General features: G+C 47.0%; 1 protein-coding gene across 1 annotated transcript in view; it reads right to left on the bottom strand.

The window, feature by feature from the left end:
• Retreg1 (reticulophagy regulator 1) overlaps nucleotides 1-23,384 on the bottom strand; it is a 133,656-nt gene that overhangs the window by 61,441 nt on the left and 48,831 nt on the right. The window contains exons 2-3 of the mRNA XM_021208422.2: nucleotides 23,047-23,153; nucleotides 16,639-16,669 (exon numbers count right to left, since the gene is read on the bottom strand). Of these exons, the coding sequence (XP_021064081.1) occupies nucleotides 16,639-16,669; nucleotides 23,047-23,153 (138 nt within the window). The remainder of the gene's footprint in view (nucleotides 1-16,638; nucleotides 16,670-23,046; nucleotides 23,154-23,384) is intronic.

Here is a 23,384-nt window from a genome sequence, read left to right as displayed (position 1 = left end):
TACATTGTTGTTCACAAGCATACTTACATTGTTGTTCACAAGCATACTTACATTGTTGTTCACAAGCATACTTACATTAGCACCACCACATCTGCTGACATTTGCCATAATTTTACATGCAAGGGGAAACTTGTGCCAAGACAAAAATTAGTTGATACATGCTCATTCACATCTATAAGAAAACCATGTACACACCCAGAACACATAGTACACACATAAGATGACACATACGTAGAAACTACATTGTTATGTCAATGATTAACTTGATCTTGCAGAAAATACAGCCTCACTTTTGTAACTACACAACCTTTAAACCTATTAAATAAAGCTTTTAACCCCAAGCAAATACCTTTGGTCATAAAAATAAAACACAATAAAAGCTTAGCTCATCTCCCCAGCATCTGGAAGGGACCAGGGTAAGAGTTATTTCTGCCCAGCTGAGACTCCAAAATGGGCTCTGACCACGTCTAACTCCCAAACACAGATAATACCCATATCATTGCCTCTTCATATGGGCATGCAATGAAAACACATGAAATTCTGCTTTAAAGAGAACACACTGCTTAAAGCCATAGGCATGGAGAAGTCAGCTAAGAGCTGAAAGTCACTTAATGGAGCTCCCTGTCCCTACCCTCTAAACATGGCTCTCATGCCTCAGGCCCTGTCCTCAACACAGTGCAGACAAGTGTTCACACCAACAGGGGACAGCCAGCCACTGCCACCAACATCATCCTGTGACCCTCCCTTCCCTGGTGGCACCTCACTTCACTCTGAACTCCATGTCCTTCTCCTCTGTTCCTCCTAACGTCCTGGTTGCATGGTGCTTCCTTGCACTTAATACTGTTGGCTTCCAGAACATGCTCTGAGTCCAAGTGACAGTTTCACTCCATGTCCATGACAGAGGGAAGCAACATGTGCTGCTAATTTCTGTCATCACAGAAACCTCCTCGGAGACAGATATCAGTGAGCTCCTTGGGCCCCTCACTCTACCTCACTGTGACATTCCAGCCAGCCAGGGAAGACACTTGGCAGAACCAGCGCAGGGCCCTTGATAGTGGTGAACCGGAAGTCCTTCTGCCTCCACTGGGGCCTCTGAACAAGTCTAGAGTCAACCCAGTCACAGGCAACGGCAGAAACACAATTAAAACCCTGAGAGGAAACTAAGGTTTTTGCGCATATCTGCCTGTCCACAGAGCTTGAAAGTTGCTATTCTTGAGATAAGCACTCAACTTCTGAAAAGCATTCGGTTGCTAGAATCGGTGTGCTGCACCAGAGATCCCTCTGACGAACAGGAGGCAGAGCCATCGTGTCAGGAAGTGGGAAAAGAGGAAGAAAATAAGATGCAGATTCCACATAAAAACGAATGGCAATCTCCAGTACTAAAGACTGTGAGTACGTCGGCACAAAATTCATTTACTGGCCTTTGGTCAGGCGTCCCTCTGCTGTTTATCTTTTTTTTCAAAAAAAAACAAAACATTGTCTTAAAATTATCATTTCAATGAGCAAAACAGCATCGGTTTAAACCTAACTGTGCACTTGGTCTCCTGGAGTCCTTAGAGAACCAATGGAAATTTCTGACAGTGACATAATCCTCTTCTCTGAGCCAATGAACACCTCTAAGAGTGACATAATCTTCTTTTCTGAGCCAGTGAAAATTTCTGACAGTGACATCATCATCTTCCCACCTAATTTGACTTAGCAGCGCAGTCTCTTTCTGTAGACTAATGAGCAGGAGATTCTAGTTCCTTCGATAGGTGAGTCCTCAGAGCTCCCATGAGCCCAGCAATGTTACATGTTCTGGTATTTCATGGCCTCCCTCAGAGAAAATACAGGACCATCTTAACACTGACACTCTACCTCATGTGCCTCGAGTGTTCATTGGAAGAGTGAACACACCCACTACAGAGCCAGACACCAACAGGGAAGGTGACCCCAAAGTCTAAGTAGAACTCCCAAACATGGGGTCTGTCCAACACCCGTGGCCGGAAACGGCAAAGGGAGGAAGTGGCGGGGAGGATGGCGTTGATCAAAGCATACTATATTCACGTGTGACATTTTCAAACAATAAAAGAGGTAGATTGACGAATCCATATGAATAAATGGGTAAGCTCCGCACGGTGCTAGCACTTGCCAAGTGGAGACAGAAGGATCAAGAATTCAAGGTCAATTCTCTGTTACATAATTAGGTTGAGGACGGCCCGGGCTAGATGAGATACTAAATCAAAAACCCAGATAAAATAAGTAAATTAATAGGTACCAGCGAGGCTAAGGCAGGAGAATGAACAGAGCCCAAAAATTCAGTCAGGATGAATAGCAGGAATGCATGGTTTCTCCTAGATGTCCCGTGAACTGCTGTCTCCCCCCAAATTGAGAATCTCTTAAGAACACTGTACTGAGAACTCCTTTTGATCAAAACCATTTAACACAGTTACATACTATGGCATGAATACGACCATGTTCGTGATTCTCAGGGAAGTTCGTGTCCTCATGAAGGCTGCTGTGCTAAGAAATTAAACATTTGTTTGGTCCCCAGAGTATCAGCCAGAGAGAACACACTTCATGATGAGCTGTCTTGAGTTAAATTTGTATGGAGTCACATGAGACTCTGGACTTTGGATTTTAAGATGGTGCAAGACCCATTTAAGACTTTGGAGGAATTTGGGTGGGATGAAAGTATTCTTAGAAAACAAGAACTGGAGAAGGGACTGAATTTTCTGGTTTGAATGTGATCCCTCAAAGCCTGAGTGTTGGAAACAATCTCCTGTCCCTCGTAAGTGGATGAAAGCCGGCTGTGCCCTCTGCACAGGAACTCTGCCATGTGCTGTCTCCCCGGCGTCTCCACAGCACATTTGCTGATTTTGCCATGACCGTCGCTGTCGTAAGTTACAGCAGGCTATCCTCCCCTGGTGCTGAGCAGATGCTGAGCCATGCTCTGGACTTATCAATCTCCACATGTGACAGAGTTTTATGACTTTCTACTTGACCTAGTATTTGGGTGTGGGGCAAGTAGAACCGTGCCACCAAACAGAAGAACTGGTAAGGTCAAACAGACACAAAAAAGAAAAAAGAAAAAAAAATCTCATAACTGAGAATGGTAGGTGATTAAATTAGCTCCCAACCAGGTTCCTGTCCTGGAGTACATGACCACAACACCCCATTAAGAGGACCATGACAACTGGTCGTGTAGCATAGAAACACAGGGTTCTCCATGCTAATGAAGTATATAGATAGGCCCTGAGGGTCTAACCAATGAGCTTCCCTCCCTGGGCATCCCTTGAAAAGGTATTTATTTAATCTCTAGTTCACCCTAAGTAAATTGTATGTATCCTCATCTGTTGTGAATAAACAGTTTGGACAAGCAAGGACTGTTTCCTTCCACCACAGAGCAGACCCTCATAAAGAGTCGCACCTAAGTCTCTCACAAAAGGCCCCTCCACAGTCATGGCACTCACCCTCAGTCATAGCTAAGCATGACTCCCCCTGCCCCGGGCTCACTACAAGCCCTTCAGCCCTCAACCCCATTCCTCAGCGGTGTCTGGGTACACAGAAGGGAGCCCTCAGTTCTCAACTCTTCCCGGTTCCCAGCCACTTCTGGGTGTCCAGACTTTGAGAACCACAGACTCTGTCCCAGCCCAGGCTGGAACCCCATCTTAGATTGCTTTTCACCTCCCCTGAATGGTGTGTCCCTGCCCCACAAGCCGAGCACCCCAGCAGCGATGAAAGAACATAAGCCTAGTGCCCTGCATTTCGCTCCCCATCAAGCAGTGACTTGGTGGCATCTGACACCCCAGCAGCAAAGTGCAGACCCCCATTTGGGTTCAGGTTGTTTTGTTTTATATATCGGGCAGTGCTTTGAATCTACAAATCTCAGTCTGGCCTCAGACTCACAACTTTTCCACACAGCCTCCCAAGTTCTGGAATTATAGGTTTGCGTCAGTACGACTGGCTGGTTTTGATCATAAGTGAATCCCAAGAGACCCAGGTACTACTTCGTTGACAACCTATGGCATTCTGAGAAGTATAGAACCCTTTGGAGAAAGGGAACAGTTGAAAGAGGCTAGGCCACTGGGACTATGTTCTTGAAGAGGATACTTGGGCTCTGACCCCGCCCCCAGCTCTCCAGTTATTTCCATGACGACGGTAGGTGAGCATCTTTCTTCAGCACTCACACCTGCCACGATGAACTCTACTGCCACGGGGTGGGGGTGGGGGTGGGGAACAGCAGGGCTAAGCGAGCATGGACCAAACTGCTCTTCCCTTCATAGACTGATGCTGTCAGGTACTCAGTCACAATGAGGGGAGTCTGAGGAGCACACCTGGCACCATGTGTCCTGTCACGGTGATAGGACAGGCTGTCCTGTGGATCAGCTGTGCTCCAGTTCCTCCCTCAACACACGGAGTCACCGCGGCTCCGGGCTTGTGAGGAATGAAGTGATCAGGATTGGTGAAGCCTCTGACCTTGACTGCCACAGGACCCTGGCTTCCTACCCAGCATCCACCACAACCTTACAGAGTTGTTAGAGGCCACAAAGTGGGCTGCCGAAGGTAACATAACTGGACGAAGACAGTATGAAAATTGAAATGGTTTCATCCTCCAGGGTCCGCAGTAAAGGATCTACAATACCTCCTATAAAAAAACATTCCCCAAATCCTCATGTCTCTGGATTCACCAGTAATAAGCAAGGGGAGGAATCTAAGAGGCTGTGAGGAAGATTTCGCCCAGTTATCCGAGGTGGTTGTGAAGTAGCAGCACCACTTAACCAGAAGGCGTTAGACGTAAGGCGTTAGACGTAACCCCTCCTCCTGGAATCACTGAGAGCTGATGACCTCTGTGCTTTTGCTTCAACGTGATCCTTTCCTGGGCTCAGATTACAGGGGACTTTACCTGACTCTCTAATTCTGCATTCTGAGTAGTTCTATCAAGCCCTTCTATCCCTCCACTCTCCCTCCTCACTATATCAAAAAGGACAGAGCTAAGCAACAGAGGAAGGACAGTCGTGGGGCTGACCACCTACAATCCCTAAATTTGCATGCAACACACTAACTCCCCAAAGTGAGCTTCTATAGCTAAGTGGGTTCTGGTGAGCTGATGAGATGAAGCCCCATTGTGGAACTGTTGCCTTACAAGGGGATGACGGGCCCGAGTGCTCTCTGACTGCCACGTGAGGATACAACGAGAAGAGGTTGCTCTCAGACCCAGAAGAGGAATCACAGCGAGAACCCATAATCTCAGACTGCCAGCCTCCAGCAACGTGAGATGTAAATGCCGGCCGTCCGATCCACCCAGTCCATAGCATTCTTTAAGAGCGGTCCAAACCGAGAAACAGAGTATCTGGGCCAACAGGTCATGCTGACCAGAGGTGGGGAAGACTAACAGCGTTGCCGATGTGGCGCCAGCGCAGGACACCTGTCACTGAGCATCACCCACTTCTCGCTAGCCTCTATGGTTCCTGAAATCACTTACTTACCAGAGAACAGCTTTTCTCCTATTCCCCAAATCCATTGGCAGTAATCAGGGGGCAAAGCCTCCTCTAGAATTTATGACTGCCTCTCTGCTGATGGTCACATATGACCCCCACATTCTGTTCAATTCTGAGGCAGCTTCTCCATAGCCAGTCACATCTTCTTTCACTATTAGAAAGCTCTCGTGCCTTGACTGACAAACTTATATTATATTCGTTTTCTAGAGCCCATGGTTCCTAAACAGACAACACAAATTCTTGACTCCAGCACCAGTACCTCCTTCCACTTGGGGAATATAAAAGGTATGATTTTATATTCATACCTTTCAATGCCTACAAATAGCTCATTGTAAATTCTGTGGCTCAGATGTGAAATGTTCCCCATAAGATGCTCCCATGTTGAAGACTTGGTCCCGTCTGGTGGTGCTATTGAGAGAGAACTGTCAAGGTGCCAACCCCATCTGTAGGTCACATCATGATTATGTACATAGACAAGCAGGTGACTAGCAAGTCCTTGGGGGAATACCAAGATGAGACGCTTTGCTCCAGCCCGCCTTCCCCACCGAGGATGTCCCAGCTCGCCACGCAAGGCAGCAGACACAGCAAAGTCAAGGGTCCATGCTCTGAAGTCCCCGAGCTGTAAGTCCAAAGGAACCCCTCCACTTTTCTCCACTGTGTTATCTCAACAAGGGGAACACCAATCTGTTCTCTCTCTGCTTATAAGGAAGGACCCGAGGCCATCTTGTTTTTAATACAAATCCGTCTCAGATGCAATATTCCATTTAAAAACGTAAGTATCGATTCCACCTAAAACTCTCTTGAGGGCTGGGGTGACAGCTTAGAGGCTAAAGGCCGAGAGCCCCTTCTGTCCTTCCAAAGAGCAAGGGTTCCCTTCGCAGCACCGCACGGCAGCTCACAACCATCTCTAATTCCAGTTCCAGAGGATCTGATGCCAGCTCTGGCTCCCTGAGGTCACTGCATGCATATGGTGCACATACACACACCCTGATAAACGCTTATACACATAAAATCAAAAGTACATTTTAAAAATTTAAAATTCCTCCCAATTACTTAGTACTTGTTATATACTGAACACACTGAATTCATTAAAAGCCCCTTAAGCATGATTATCGCCAGCCAGAGTGGAGAAAATATTTACATGTGCAATGTTTTGAAATCAAACGTCCATTTCTGAGCTGAGGTCATTTAGCTTGGTACATTTTAGGAAACAACGGTTTTCTTTCCGTAGCAGATGGCCTGACAGTCATGACTGAAAATTTCCTTGCTCATTATAATAAAAACAGTCGTCGATTAAAAAAAATTAAGAAAACCGCCAAGAGAAGGAGTTTTTTAAAGCATGTGTCTGTGCGAGAGTGGAATTCAAAATACTATTCAACATCTAAAACTGTGATCCAGAGGGACAGGAAAGCACAGCTCGGGTGCTGCCTGGCTCCACATGCATGACACGAGATGGCTCCGAGTGTCTTGGTTTAAAAATACTCTCCAAGAGCCCAGGCCAAATGGCTGCAGGATTACAAGTTCTCTCCCGGCTGTCCAGGTACTAAAAGCAGGCACAAGTAAGAATAACTAACTTCAAAATAACTAACGAGCAGCACGAGGTATGATGCAATGCTCCCCAGTCAGGGGACCCCACGGCTGCTCATCCTTTAATCAGACCTCGAGCAACACTGACCCTACTAACGATACCCCTACTTCCCTTTCCCCTGCAAACTCCACACTTCTGGTAAAAAGAAGAGAACCGAGAGAGAGGTCAACTCAAAGGACAGATGAGGGGACAGGCAGCAAGCTCGGGTTTCAGGGGTGGAAGGAGGGAAGGGTGTAAATACTGCCTAGAATTCAGCATTTGTGGAGTTACCTCCTGCCAGGCTCAATTTTCCACAAAAGAGCTGTAAACTGCGAACTAAGTTAATGAGAAATCCATCCCTCATGGTCATAAACACTGTGTCCCCAGTGACAGGGCTGTGGCCCTCAGTGAGTCCTAGTCATTATAACACATTATATACACACACATTAGATAGATAGATAGATAGATAGATAGATAGATAGATAGATAGATAGATAGATAGAAATACACATTATACATAGCACTATATATACACACACTAAATATATGTATATATACAACATATAACACCCATTCACCTGTCCTTTATTCACATCATCATAGCTGTTTTGAGATCAAAACCAAACTAATGAAAATCAAACTTCTCCCTAGCCAAAGAAAATGGAAGCAACCAGAAGATCATCAAATTAATGATGGCAAAGCAAAATGTGGTCTGTCCAGGCAGCGGACTGTTACCCTGCTGTGAAGAGGAGTCGAGTGTGGTAACAGTTATATTTCAGGTGAATCTTGAACTGATTACGCTTAGCAGAAGAAGTCAGATGCAGGTCGTGAAGGACACATGGCTGTTTATACGAATAACCAGAGGCAAACCCATAAAGAACAAGCAGACTGTGGTTGTCTAGAGCTAGAGGAGACAGGGGTGTGTGTGTGTGTGTGTGTGTGTGTGTGTGTGAACAATGACCTGAGATTCCCTCTGAGGGTAATGAGAACATTCTGGAACCAGTCAGCAACACTGGGTTTTCTCCAGGTCTCTGGTTAGTCTCCGCCCATTCATTCCCCAGGTCACTGGCTAGTCTCCACCCATTTACACCCCCACCCAGGTCCCTGGTTAGTCTCTGCCCATTCATCCCCCCAGGTCACTGGTTAGTCTCCGCCCATTCATTCCACAGGTCACTGGTTAGTCTGCGCCCATTCACTCATCATCTCATCATCCTTTCCCAGGATGCAGCTCGTACCACCGACCTCCATTTCCTCAGCCTTCCTCTCATCTTTAACCCCTGGATTTGTTTTCAGTCCTAACAGCCTCCCCCTCAACCTGACACAGAAAGGAAACCCACAGAGACCCTGTCATGCAGGTCCCCAATGGCTTTCCACACTCTCGTGCTTTCCTCCTGTCTCTCAGGACACAGATGCTGCTGCCTCCAAGCCGTGCCCCACGCCAGCTTCCAGTATAGCATTGTCATATGATTCAGGACCCTCCCGACCGCACCGGTTCCTCTTTTGATCCTCCTTTTACCTTTGGCCCAGTGGCATCCTCCTCCTAGACACATTGGCTGTCATTCTGTCTTTCTGTCCCACCAACCCTGACACCGCTGCTTCAGGACACTGCTCTTGGTCAAATTGGGCCAAACTATGTCAGGAGGCGACCACCTCACCAATCAGGTAAAACCGTATTGCTTTCATAGATAGACCTGACCAATTTGCCCTTGACAATTTCCAATAAAGACTGGTTCTTTCACATCATAACGAATATGTACCGGCTGGGTTTGTGTGTCAACTTGACACAAGCTGGAGTTATCACAGAAAGGAGCCTCCCTTGAGGAAATGCCTCCATGAGATCCAGCTGTAAGGCATTTTCTCAAGTAGCGATCAAGGGTGGGAGGGACCATTGTGAGTGGTGCCATCCCTGGGCTGGTAGTCCTGGGTTCTATAAGAAACCAAGGTGAGCAAGCCAGGGGAAGCAAGCCAGTAAGCAGCACCCCTCCGTGGCCTCTGCATCAGCTCCTGCTTCCTGACCTGCTTGAGTTCCAGTCCTGACTTCCTTTGGTGATGAACAGCAAAGTGGATGTGTAAACTGAATAAACCTCCTCCCCAACTTGCTTCTTGGTCATGATGTTTGTGCAGGGATAAAAACCCTGACTAAGACAGAATAGTCCACTAGTTTCCTATGGTTGCTGCAACAAACTGCCACAGGCTTGTGGCTTGAAGCCTCTCCCAAGCATAGTCTTGGAGTTGTGGCCTGTCTTTTAGCCATCTCCCTTCCAGAGGCAGTGACCCAAATCCTTGGACCTGTAGCTCTCCTGGACCCCCTTCCTACAATCTCCTGTCCAACCCAGTCTTGTCTTGCTCTGGAAAGAGCCCTGTGGTGACCCCGGGTCCATGTGCATAATCCTGAAAATATCTACACCCCACGTCCACAAAGTGCCTATTGGCATATAAGGTAACAGTCACAGGGAGGGATTGGAATGTGGACATGGTGGGGCAGTAGGCTTGCCAAGCCCCCACTAAGGACATCAAGGTTCTGGAAGCTTCAAGATTCTGGAAGCGCCCCATAGCACTAGCATATTTTCCTAACAAACCAGGATCTTTGCCTGGAACTTGAAATGGTTATTTTATACCCAGAATCAAAGGATCACCAATTTATCCTCCTTCCACACAGCTGCCTAAAAATGAAGCTATTTTCTGGGGTTTGTGATTGAACTTTATATAGGGTTCTGGACCAGGAAGGAAAAGAAAATATCTGTTAGCATTCTGTCTAAACTCCTCCCTACCTGTGGCCCACTATAAAAGGGGCTGCTCACCCCCTCCTCCGTCGCTTGCTCTCTTGATGTCTTCCTTCTCTCCTGCTCTTGCTCTCTCCTTCCCTTCCCCCTCTCTCCACATGCTCATGACCATGGCCGGCCTCTACTTCTCTACTCTCTCCCTCTCTCTGCCTTTCTCTGCCTCCATGACCCTCTTAACTCCCCTCCCCATGCCCTGAATAAACTTCATTCTATACCATACCGTCATGTGGCTGGTCCCACAGCGGGAAGGGATGCCTTGGTACGTGCCCTGCCGAGGCATCCCTCTGCCCCATACCTCACCACATCCCCATAGAACACACCACCTTTCTCTTTTTTATAAACACATCAATGTCTGTGTGTTTTGATTCAGAAGCAAGATGTAGAGAGGGGAAAAAACTTTCTAGAGCAACAGTAGTGAGTAGAAACTGTAGCAAAGAGTCCCAGAACATAGAGTGCCTCTGCGTCCTGTTCTGCCCTCCCAAACCTTTAGCTTTTAAGACTAAGTGTTACAGCCATTTGTCCCTCGTCCCTGCCGTTCACTTCTGGGTGTCCTCCCCGCCCACTCTGCCTTACTTGACACAGGCATGTGTCTCTTTACACTTTTCTATTGCTTCTCTTGGTCTATGTTATTTATTTTTTTTACTTGTCTCTACATTGCATACACATGCAAATATGCATCCTAAGTATAGACAGATGTAGGTTTTAACTGGATCCTCTTCTTGTAGCTGGGGAAGCACGGATGTGTTTGTCTTGCCCAAGGCTGAGGTTCTTAACCACCCCCCCACCCCCATACCCCATCACCACCACCCCTTTGGAGTGGATGGCTTCATCTCCCTAGCTGTGGGTTCTTGCTCAGCGTCCTGCCTCCTACGCTCCCCCTAGTGGCCACTAGCGGAGAAGCCCCATTGAGCACACGACTTACTGAGCCCTAAGGAAAACTTTCCAAAAAGCTTGCAATGGTGCTAAATGATCAGTCTGGGCCCAGAAACCAGTGCCAATCTCACACACCCTTCCTTCCATGGATGTTGTTACCATTTCTCCTAGGCTCTGCCCCACAGTTACCTAGCAACAGCCAGGTATGCCTGACTCACTACAAAAGGGGCTGCTTATCCCCTCCTCACTCACTCTCTTGCTCTCTTGCTCTCTTACCCCTCTATCTCTTCTCTCCCCATTCCCCTCCCCCTCTCTCCATGTGCTCATGGCCAGCCTCTCCTCCTCCTCCTCTTCCTCCTCCTCCTCATTGTTCTCTCTCTCTCTCTCTCTCTCTCTCTCTCTCTCTCTCTCTCTCTCCTACCCCCTCAACTTCCCTCCCCACACCCTAAATAAACTCTATTCTATATTATACTCCTTGTGTGGCTGGTACCTCAGGAGGAAGGGATGCCTCAGCTTGGGCCCCTCAGAGCCCACCCCATCCCCAGCCGCTGCACCACACCTCACTCTACCAAACAAATCCCTGGCTCCTTTTTCTTTCTTATAAAACACAGCAGATGCAGCTTCCTGACTTCAGCAGATGCTCACATGTGCACCAGGGGTTCCTCTTTGCCTTTCAAGCTTTTGCACTGCAAAAAGGCTCGGGGAAACTACGAGCAGTGCAAATAGATGGGATCTAAAGGTTGTGCTGTGTGCACGTGATGGAACTTTACATAGCACACAAACGCAAGTGATCCACAGCTAGATCCAGAAGCACAGCTATGATTATTTTATTGAGAGCGTATTCTTATATCCCAGGCTGGCTTCCAACCTGCTGTGTAGCCCAGGATAACCCTGAACTTCTGATTCACTTGCTTTTACCACCCTAGGTTTGGGGTTACAGACATGAGCCACCACACTGGTTTTATAAGGTGCTAGGAGCTGAACCTAGGGATTCAGGCATGCTAGACACTTACCAACTGAACTACATCCTCAGCCTTCATTTCATTTTTAATACCTTGAGTTTTATCTTTAATACTTTTTGAAAAACATATTCATTGCCATTGCACAAACATCCATCTGTCCCCAGGGAGTGTGACCCCAGTCGGGGCTGGAACTTCCTTCAGTGTCACAGGCTCCACCACAAAGAAGAATATGGGTCTTACCCATCTAGCATGGGACACGTTAAAAGGCCCATAAATAAATTTTATGTAAGTATACGACCCGTGGCGAGAGATAATACACCTACTTAGCCACGTCATTTCCTCCAGAATGACTTCACAATTGAGCTCTATTTTGTAGTTGTCTTTGATGGGTCTCAACGGCCAAGTACAACTTGAACAACATAGCAGCGTTGGCTGGAATCTTGGGAAGCCCTGTGCATGGCCTGGAGACCCAGCCCAGCAACCCTTGTGAGGGTTTGTTCTGTCTATGAATAGGGCTCTTCTTTTGTCAGGAGAGGAAGAAAGGGGCTTTGAGTCCCGTGGAACAATAGATAACTACGGAATTGTGCTCAACTGTCATTTTTTTTTTTTTAAGGCATAAAAGGCCTATTGGAGTTCTCATTTTGGCAGAAGACAGACTTTCCAGTCTGTGAAGCTCCGGTTTCCAGGCTTGCCCGGGAATCATTAGCCAAAATAGGCTTACACAGCCATCCAGCAGACTTTGAGCTCAGTGACTTTATTCTCTGAGGAAAAAAAAAAAATTCTTCACTTAACTCAACCAAATGTACCTTTCGCCAGAAGATACTCCTTCAAACTCATGGACACCGTCAAAGAACCTGTGGTTGCTGGGGATGTCGCTCAGTAGTATAACACCTGCTTAGCATGCAAAAAGCCATGGGTTCAATTCCTTGCAACACACACACACACACACACACACACACACACACACACCAAACAAACCAAAAAAAAAAATTTTTTTTAAACTATGTGCCATTTGTCAGACGAGACAACAACGTAGAGACACTAGGTGAATTTTCTTTTTTTTAAAAAAAAAAAAAAAAAAAAAAGAGGAATAATATCCTCAGAATTTCATGTCTGAGCCATCAGCCTTCAGTGTTCCGACTCATTCCAGGCTGGTGAACTGGATAGACACCACAGCTTGGCCTGAATGGTCAAGGATTCTCTCCCCATCCCTCAAAGTACAGAGCAGCAAAAGCCATTTCTGTGGGAACTATCTGGAAGCCCACGGAGCAAAAGAACATCGAACGCCAGTGCCAAATGTCAGTGCCCACGCTGCTGCCCTGAGCGTGTGAGAAACGGAGAAAGCAAAGTGTGATCTGGACCTGGCCACACAGGGGCAACACTCCAGGACTCCTGCTTCCCCCCCCCCCGCTGGCCAGGAGGACCTGTGCTCCACCCCAAGGTGAGTCAGGATGGTGCACTGCCTGCCCAGCGCCCAGCGCCCACCGGCAGCTGAACCCAAGGGCCACACTGCCTCCTACAGACAATTCCCTGCTAGAAGCTTCTGGATGTCCCAGAAGATGTCAGAAGTTCCCCCAGTGCTTTGTTACTCTTGATTTCTACAACTTTAATGCCAATGAAATAAACCTTAAATAAATAGATATGGAACAATAAAGTAATTTCTGATACAGAAAACCTAGCCCCTTAATTGGGTTATAATGAACAAACTACATATATATAGTTTGTTCATATATATATATATATATATATATATATATGCAAATATTTAACCAGAGGGCGCTAGTGAATGGGATGTAAAGTGAATATGTAAAAAATAAATAAATAATTTTTTTTAAAGTTATTAATTCAGTCCAGTTGATGGCAACCTCTGTATAAATCCTGCATACAATTTGCAGAGCACCTGTTTAGGTGAAAAATGAGCTGTTCTCAGAGCACACACTTGCATAAATGACTGTTCTGCCAACATATACTGACATGACGCGGCCTCTGAGTTAAAGTCCCCAGTCACTATCGATGCCGTTGAAAATCAGAGCCCAGTTTTGGCATCAGGAATTGCTGTAATGCAAACCCTTGCAGAGTCTGCAAACCATCCTTAAACGTCTGCAGTACTATCGTACACGTGCCGTGCGTATGTGTGCCACCACCTCCATGAGAGACGTCGGATGCTTTACCCTAACTGAAGAAAGGCTCACACACAGGAAGCCAGGCTCAGGCTGAGACCAAGGCCAAACTGAAAGCAGACACTGGAAAAGGGAAGACTAACCCTTGCTGAGTAACCTGAGCATGTCAGCTGTCGCACCAAAGGACAGTGGGGGACAATGTCCAGCCACTGCCAAGGAGGAGGGTTAGCGTTAGAATCCACGAACTTGGAATAAAGAAGACCCTACTCGCACACGGCTCCCACGAGCACAGGGCGCCCGCACTGCCCCCAGTGACCTACCCGTCATTGTGTATTTAACCTGTAAGTTGTTGTGTGTCTTAATTTTTTTCACTGTTAAAGACATAAGCATTACCCCAGGCCAGACAGACGCTGAGACCATGGAACATGCATGCAAAGTTATCACCTGGGAAACTCGGGCGGAAATATTAGACGCCAGTGAACAAACACAGGTGTCCCATATGGGATGCAGGCCTTCTTGCTGGGACGGGGCACCCTACAGTAAGCGCGAACTGCAACTCCCCACCGCAATCCCCTCTATAGCTGAGTCAGTCCACCCACGAGGAAGAGCCCTCGTGCCCTGCACCCGTCCCTCTATGCCCCACCACTAAAAGAACACAAAATGGCCACTAGTATTTGGAAGATTAAATTTCTGACATGCAGATTTTCTTTCGGGTTTTCATTTAATTGCATTATAATTTTTTTCATACAAGTATATCTTGTACAGTGAACATATTTCCGGCCATAAACTCATCCCCTTCCTGTTTTCTCCCTCTGTTGCCCTAGACAGTCTCACTTCCACTTCCATGTTATGTGTAATGATTTTAGGTAACTGCATAAAATCTAGAAACCGCAAATGAGCAACAACGTGTGGCAGTTGTCCTTTAGAAGCCGGCCCGATTCATTTAATGTGATTTTTTTTTTTCCAGTTATGTCCATTTCCCTGCAAACAGTCTTTTATGGCTGCAAACAAAAACATTTTATATACATCACATCTTCTGGATCCATTCCTCTGTGGCTGAACACAGGTTGGACCCATAACTTAGCCACTATGAACTATGAACTGACACAGGAGTCTGCATGGACACTTTCCAAACCATAGCAAAAGATCCGCAGACTGCGCCGAGCATCCTTGAATCTGAGACCTCTGTATCACAGAGCACAAAGCTCTCTTCGCTTGCTTTTCAGTCCTTTGAGATCATCATGTGAACTCACTGGGTCTAATCTTACACCGAACACAGCGAGGAAGTAAGCCTCCACATTTCCCCCAATGTATGGAAAGCATAAGTAGAAGCCAGGTCCTATGGTCCAGTGTGAAGCCAAGCCAAGACCCATCCACATCAGGCGTGTGCGTGGACCCACCTGAATGCCTCGAGAACACTATTTGGGGAACTCAGATCCCTCCTCTGACTGTGTCCATCAGCAGTCTCCTGACGACTCAGCTTCCCAAGACAGCCAATCTCTAAAGGAGAGCTAACTCGGAACAAGAGACAGTACCAGGCCAGGTGGTCCAGGGTGACATCAACAGGCATAAATCCTGCCGATGTGATACAGACGCCATAAACCACTCTTCAATGCCACTTCCACTATCCGGGCTGCGGGGAGACAGCACATTCTCTGCCCCTCCTCAAGTTCCATAGCTTACACCTATGGTGCGATGCCTTGCCTTTACACTCCACTTCCCAGAAAAAAGCACTGAGCCCTGTCATCATGAGAACAACCTGAGGCAAAGGTGGAGTAAGAGACAAATGTCACCATGCACCTACAGCCCTCCTCGCAGTTGTTAAAACCAGCAGGAACTAGGGAAGCCCAGAGCCGCTCAAAGGATAGGATGCGGGGTGCAGTTAGGTTAGGTGACTGAGTGGGGCCCTGGAACTTAGCATCACACAACAGCTAAGGAAACCTATGCAGGGTATGGACTGAGACAAGAAAGGATGTACTGGCTCTGCCCCATCAGCCGCAGTGTGAGTGGCACAGGCCATTTCAGCCACTGTGGCGGGCACAGCACAGGCGGGGGAATGAAGGGTCTTGTTTTCCTCGTGGGAGTTTCATGGCACTGTTTATTTTGTTCCCCACTTTGTCCCTTTTCTGATCCTACTTTGGTATAAGTCAGGTATTTCCACCATTCTTCCTTAAGTAATACAAATGCATATGGCCAAATACATTCTTAAAAAAAAAAAACAAAAAACAAAACAACAACAACAACAACAAAAAAAAAAACAGCTCCTCCATCTTTCTCCTCTCCTATGCACAGCGGGTGAAGCACACTGTCTCTCCTCGTTGCCCTAACTCTTCCTTCTTCCACTTGGAAACATCCACCTCCCTGAAGGGCAGATGATGGTCAAGTGAGACAGAGGCCAAGTGGCTGGTCAGTACCGGAGGCCTTTGTCCTTCTTTCCCTCTCCTCCTCTTTCAAGCCCTCTGAAATGACATCATGACCAGCCCTTCTGGAACATTCTGATTTGCTGTCACCCCCATTCTTCCACTGCAACAACGGTCACTCGCGCTCCAAAACTGAATCTGAGAGAAGACATCAAACAGAAACGCCCCTCTCCCTCCCTGTGGCATCCTTCCACACATGATTCACAAATCCGCTGCCCGGCCACTCCGAGAAATACATTTATCCCTCAAGTGACTTCCCCATCTTGCCCTCGGCTTCAGCTTCACTTTGCACACTCTTGCAAGTCACTATAGGGACTTAGGTCCCTGTCGCTAAAACATTGAATTCAGTGATACACCTTGGCAACTCAAGTCACCTCCCCACGCCACCGCACTGCCATCCGTAAGCCACACTGTTGAAGGATAAACTCCCTACCTTTCAGTGAGGCTTCTCCACAGCTGGGCACCTGCAACAGGAAGCAAAATGTGAACCATAAGCAAGCTGTCTCTCCCCAGGAGCATTCGCCAGCTTAGCAACCTCCCACGCTTGTGCAAGTGGAATGCTCACATCTCGAGTGCTAGACATTGCCAATCCATACAGTGTCTGTGTCCATAACTGTGAGGGATACATGCAGGTGATAGTCTATAAAATCCTTGAGCACGTATCACAAAGGCGGGACGGACACTCTGAAACACAGTCCCTGCCCAGTGGGAAGAAAGCATGTCCACTTAAGAAAAAAGTGTTGTGGAGGAATCAATATGAAATGTGACAAGAGGTGGAAAGCATCACACTTCAAAAAGGACAGAGACATGACTGCTCACGTAGGAGTAACGGCAATGGTATGGAAGGGGAGGCTGGCATGGGGTAGTCTTCAGATATTTTAAACTTATAGCTAAGCCCCAAGGAAATCAACAGAAAAAAATTAATTGATAAGTTAGATGACAGATAGTAGATAGATACATAGTAGATAGAAAGATGATGATGAAGATAAATAAGTAGATAGATAGATAGATAGATAGATAGATAGATAGATAGATAGATAGAGCGAATGGATGGATGGATGGATGGATGGATGGATGGATGGATGGATGGATGGATGGAAAGAATGATTGATTGATTCATTCATTGATTCATTCATTGATTTGCTTGTCAAAACTTCAGGGATTATCTATATTGGGCCAAGTCTTGATAGTATACTCTTAGCTACCAGATTTAAGGAAGCTCGATATGAAACAATTATAAAACATTTTCTGGACTGTCTATTGAACCAAATGTCAAAGGTATTGCCTTGTATGTTCTTGAATATCCCCTATCAGGTGAATATCCCACATCAAATTCTTCTTAACATTTACTGCTAGGAAAGAGTTGCACAAAATCCTTGGCTTCCAAACCTCCGGACAATTGGAATCATACAACTGACCTGGCTTCCTTCGTTGTCTTGGTAGCATAAGCACAGGTATGACTTGTTCCTCAAATCATGTTAGAATACTGGACCTCTACTCCCTTAGGCCTCTGAACAGGTGTGTTTCCTATATCTTCTAGCATAGCTCAAACCTTCGAGAGTCGAACAGCATATTAAGGGAAGTCAGCATAGCCCAGGGAGCTGTGAGCGATAATGTGCGCTCGCCTGGAGTGACTGATATGGATAGAAAACATAGCCATCTACCCTCACAGTAGTCTAACTTGAGTCTTTCTCCAATGTGGAGCCAATGTGAAGACAGGAGATGCTAGCGTGAGATGCCTGTCTCATTGTTAAGAATTGGAGAAATGATTGTGGTTGAGGGACAAGGGAGCTGAGAAACTGTGAAACTGACGAAGCCCAGATCTTGTAGGGATTGTGTAGGAAGAGGAAGTCCTGACAAAGATGCGGTCAAAGCCCAGCACAACTCACAAAGGGCTGAGGAGGGAAGGAGCCCACTAACAGCTGATTCCACAGGAGCAGGGTCAGAGAGAGTGAGCCGAGTGTACTGACTCTGGGACTTTGCAGGTGATACACTGGCAAGCTTCCAAGGGCTGAGCAAGTGGCCACCACACACACAAGCCAAGGCAGAATCACATAAAGCGAGAGTGTATGAAGGACGGGAGACCGTGGGCCCAACCTCAACTAGGTGGTGTAATCTCAATAATCAAGAGACTGCTGAGGTGTGGTATCAATAGATAGTGTGGATTTCACAGGTCAGAAAGACACAGTGGTTACAGAATGACCCCCTGCTACATGGCTGTGGGCAGAGATGGGGACACTTACTGGGCCCTCTTTCCTCACAGGTAGTCCCTGAAGCTCTTAGAGCCTGATGTGGAGGTGGCTGACCCTGATTGCCATGGGAGTGACAAGGTGGCCACAGACAAGTTTAAGGACATAGGAGAAGTTGTTCATGCTACAGAAGACAGTCTCAGAGCTGAGGGTGAGCAGTGATGTAGGGGTGCACACTTCTCAGGGTCTAAGGATACGGGGCCTGGGTACCCGCATGCTTCACAGAGGAAAGCTAGCACACACAATTGTATTTCTGCTTCCCTTTCTCATGTCAGGGAGGATGATGGGGGCAGAAACGAAGAGGAGGAGGAGGAGGAGGAGGGAGGAGGACAAGGCAGCGAGTGCTTTGCTTGCCTCTCAGTGAGTACAGGGTTCCTGAATCCTAAAATGAAAAACTTCACAGTTGACTATTCAGTCACGTGCACGCAGTTCACTTAAAATGATGTGCACTTAAAATGAGGGAATTCATAGTGCAAAAAAAAAAAAAAAAAAATACATTGGGGAAAGGATACAATTAAGGTCATGACCAGCAAAGTTCTGTATCTGTAGCCAGGAATGTGGGAAGTGGGCAGTTCGGAGAGGAAAAGAGGCCGCAGGTCCCCGAAAGCTCTGCCCACCAGGGCTTTCCTGGCTGCTGTTGGGAGCGGAAGCAGAGTCTCCGAGTGACTCATGGGAGCCGCCACGACCCCAACGCAGCTTCTGGATATAGCTTGCAATGAAGCCTATGTTTCCCTGAGAGGAGCCGAGTGCAGCCAGCACTGTGCTGGGCTGGAAGCCCTGCTGCCGTCTCCAGCCAGCCATTCACGGGCTCAATTGGGCCTTTGTCCTAAAAGACTCAGTGAAGAGGGACGAAGAAGGCCCTAGGGTTTCTCCAGCCCTGCTTGGGGACAGCAGAAGGAAGCCCATCTTTTCTGGTTTTTCCCTTCTGTCATGTGTAGACCATCACTTAGTAAGAACCCCAGGAGGAAGATGAGCCTGCTATAGAGGCCTGGTCAGGGATAAAGGAAGAAACCAACATGCCCGCATCCTCATTAGAAACTGGTGCTTACAAGTAGCCTTGCCTCAAAAAGATACTTATCATAGCCTGACTGATGAGAAGGCTGAGTCCCGGGTGCCCTGACTGTGCCAGCTAAACAGGGGAGACAGCCACAGTATGGACTGTCGCTCACGGTAACCTTTCACAAGAACCGGATTCAAATCTGTGGCATAAGAATGGGTTCTCAGCGGAAGGAAGGACCATCCAGAGACTGCCCCACCCGGGGATCCATCCCATAAACAGCCACCAAACCCAGACACTATTGCATATGCCAGCAAGTTTTGCTGACAGGACCCTGATATAGCTGTCTCTGGTGAGGCTATGCCAGTGCCTGGCAAATACAGAAGTGGATGCCCACAGTCATATATATGATAGAACACAGGGCCCCCAATGGAGGAGCTAGAGAAATTATCCAAGGAGCTGAAGGGGTCTTCAATCCTATAGAAGGAACAACAATATGAACTAACCAGTACCCGCAGAGCTTGTGTCTCTAGTTGCATATGTAGCAGAAGATAGCCTAGTCAGCCATCACTGGGAGGAGAGGCCCTTGGTCTTGCAAAGATTATATGCCCCAGTACAGGGGAATGCCAGGGCCAGGAAGCAAGAGTGGGTGGGTGGGGGAGCAGGACAGGGGGAGGTATAGGGGACTTTCGGGATAGCATTTGAAATGTAAATAAAGAAAATATCTTTTAAAAAAAAAATGGGTTCTCAGGCTGGAGAAGTGGCTCAGTGGTTAAGAGCACTGACTGCTCTTCCAGAGGTCCTGAGTTCAATTCCTAGCAACCACTTGGTGGCTCACAACCACCTGGAATGGGATCTGATATGTCTGAAGACAGTTACAGTGTATACATATACATAAAATAAATTTAAAAAAAAAAAAAAAAAGGAGTGGTTCTCTTCTGTTACAGGATAAAGTGGTTCTGTCACCAAAGCAGGCAGTGTATCTGTGAATGTTGCTTCATAGAGAAAAGGGGACTTTACAAGTACCATTATATTAAAAAGAGAGACGATCACCCTCTGTCACCCAGGTGGGCACCCATTATAATCACAAGTATTCCTGGCAGAGAGCTCGGAGGCAGGTCTGAGCAAGCACAGAGAATCTGGCATGATCGGAGAGCAGAGGACCGTGATGATGTCACTTTAACCCAGGGGCAAGAGCACCAACTAAAGTCAGGAAGAGACAGGGCTGGGTCCTTCACTAAAGCCTCCACGGTAAATATAGACCCACCGGTGTGTTGTTTGAACTGATGGCTTCCAGAGCTGTGGGGAACTTTGAGCCGCCAAGTGTGTGGTTAATTCGTTACAGCAGCCACAGGAAACCATCGATCCTGCCACTTCTCCACAGCTGGGAGCAGACATGAACTTTCTCCATGTCAGCCTGCCTTTCCTTTTGCATCGTTAAGGCCCGGGACATGTGCATGTTGGTGAGCACTGTTCTACAGAGCCAGATCCTCTTTTTATTTTAAGACAGGATCTCGATCAGCAGCCCTTTGTGGTTTTGCACTTCCTCCGGAGCCCAGGCAGGCCTCAGACTTCTGATGCCCCCTGCCTTGGCCTCCAAGTCACTGAGATTACAGGCCTGCCTTGGCCATCCGATTTAAGAATTAGAGACTCTAGGCTGGTAGCCTTCAGCTTTCCCCTCCTCAGTGTTTTTAAGGAGACAGCTTTGCCATGAGGAGGAGAGTTTTCAGGGACATTCATTTCCACGGTGTAACTACCAAAATGGCTGGCTTAACTGAAAACTGAAGGCCTTGGTGGGCCCTGCCAGCCAAAGCTGAAGGTCTTCCGAACAATCCCGTTTTCAGTCTGGCCCCGCACTCAGAAGCCAAGTTCTTCAGCCCCTCCTCTCCTGGTTCCTCTGATCTTTGTAACTCAGTGAAATCATGCCTAAGGTCCGGCCAGGGTGAACACACCGTGGAAAGTACTCAGGTGCTCAACCTCCAGGGTGGTCAGCCTGCTTCCAAGGCTTCGCTGTGGAAGGCTTCGGAGCACATCCACAAATGGCTACCTGCTTGCATTCTCCTGAGGGAAGAACTTGTTGCAAAATATATCCAAGACAACAGCTCTCTTCAACCCACTATGGTCAATACAAAAACGCAGGGCTTGCCAGGGCCTAGCCAATTTCCCCCCTCAGATCCTGAAGTGTGAGGTATTTGCCTCAGGAGGCCGAGGTACACCGGGATACAACAGCAAACGCTGCTGAAAGTGAGGGAACTGGGCATCTATTCTCAGAAAGAGGAGAGGGTGAGAAGAAGGAAAAGGCGCGAGGGGAAGAAGGCAATGTGCATACGAGAACAGAATTTAAATCTATGGATCCCTGAAATGCCTCAACTAGACACAAATGAATTTACTTGCCTTTCCAGAAAGGCTAGGCGTGAAGGAGTTACCTCCACACCTGACTATACTAACATAAAACAATCTTTCTAAAGACTGCTTCTATAGTGGTTGGTTTAAGACTGGACACTTAAACATGAGCCCGCTTGAAAGGTGACCCACGGAACACCATGATGGCGAAACTCCAGGGCTCAAGTTCTCGTTTGAGAGATGTTGCCCCTCTCATGATACATCCCCGTGACGGGGAATCTGGGCAGTCCTGAGACACATCAGCCCATATGGACCCTAATTAAAGCCTCCTCCTTATGATTTTGACCAAATAGATCTTATTACATGTAGACTCTTATGTCCAGGAGGGATTTTTGCCCATTTACAAAAGTTAGTTCAAGCATAGTAGAGGAGGCATGGAGAGTCATAGAAAGGTTGCACTCAGGTAAATAGCATATACTCCTAAGAAGCCGAGCTCTCTTTAAAAATGAGTCCAGCTCCCACTTTAGCACTTACAGCTGATTCTCTTCCCAACACCATTAATCATCCAGAACTTCTATGTAACTATTGGTGATTTTTTTTTTAAAGCTTACTGCTTTCTTTCACTGAGGCAAAAGCAAACTGTACTCAAACAGCTACATTTTCCAGTGGCCCAGTATGAGATTGTGGGGTGGAGTAAATATTTAACTGCTCTTCTTACTGCAGCCGACTTAAATATCACCCTGGTATGTGACATACGTAACTTAGAACCAAGGGGGAGCCCAACACGGGGACCTTTTCCCTGTTCTGACAAGAGAGGGAATCAGAAAATACATTATGAAGCTTGGGGTGTAGCTCAGTGGTACACTGTTTGGCTAACATGTACAAGGGGTCTGGGTTTAACCCCCAGCACTGAAGAAAAAAAAAAGTTAAACGTGTGTGTGTGTGTGTGTGTGTGTGTGTGTGAAAAGCAAACCCAAACAATGTGGTGACTCATGTTTATAATCCTAGCCCTTGGCAAGCTGAGACAAGAGAATGACAGGGAGCTCTAGGCTAAGCTGGGTACAGTAAGACCACATCTCAGACACCAGAGGGAGGGGGGCGTGGAGAACAGAGGAAACAGGAAGTGAAGAAAATAGAGAAAAAGTGTCTCTCTGCATGATCCTCATGTTCAAAAGATGAATATATCCACCCCAAAATTACACATTCAGGCACTAGAAATAAAATACACAACAAACAAGTCCCATATTCTTACCTCTTGTCCTAGACAAAACCATCTCCTTGATGATTTGCATGATAACACGCCCAAGAATCATGACGGAAATGAGATGATACACTCTCCACGGAGTCAAGGCAAGGAACCTAGGACCAAAAGAAACAGACAAGACTCCATTTTACTGTGAAGAGTTTCAATTAAAAAAAATCTCACCCAGACGTAAATGCAGGTAAAATATCAATGAACATAAAATATAAATAAATAAATAGTCGCATTTCTGTTAAAAAAAAAAAAAAAAAAAAAGGATCCAATTTGTTAGCACTTCCTAAGATTATACAGGGGTCTAGTCCACATGCCCACCTCCTCTCTGGAGAAAA

Source organism: Mus pahari, chromosome 11 (genome assembly GCF_900095145.1).
Source record: "Mus pahari chromosome 11, PAHARI_EIJ_v1.1, whole genome shotgun sequence".
NCBI lineage: Eukaryota > Metazoa > Chordata > Mammalia > Rodentia > Muridae > Mus > Mus pahari.
This window is presented reverse-complemented; position numbering and strand designations above follow the sequence as displayed.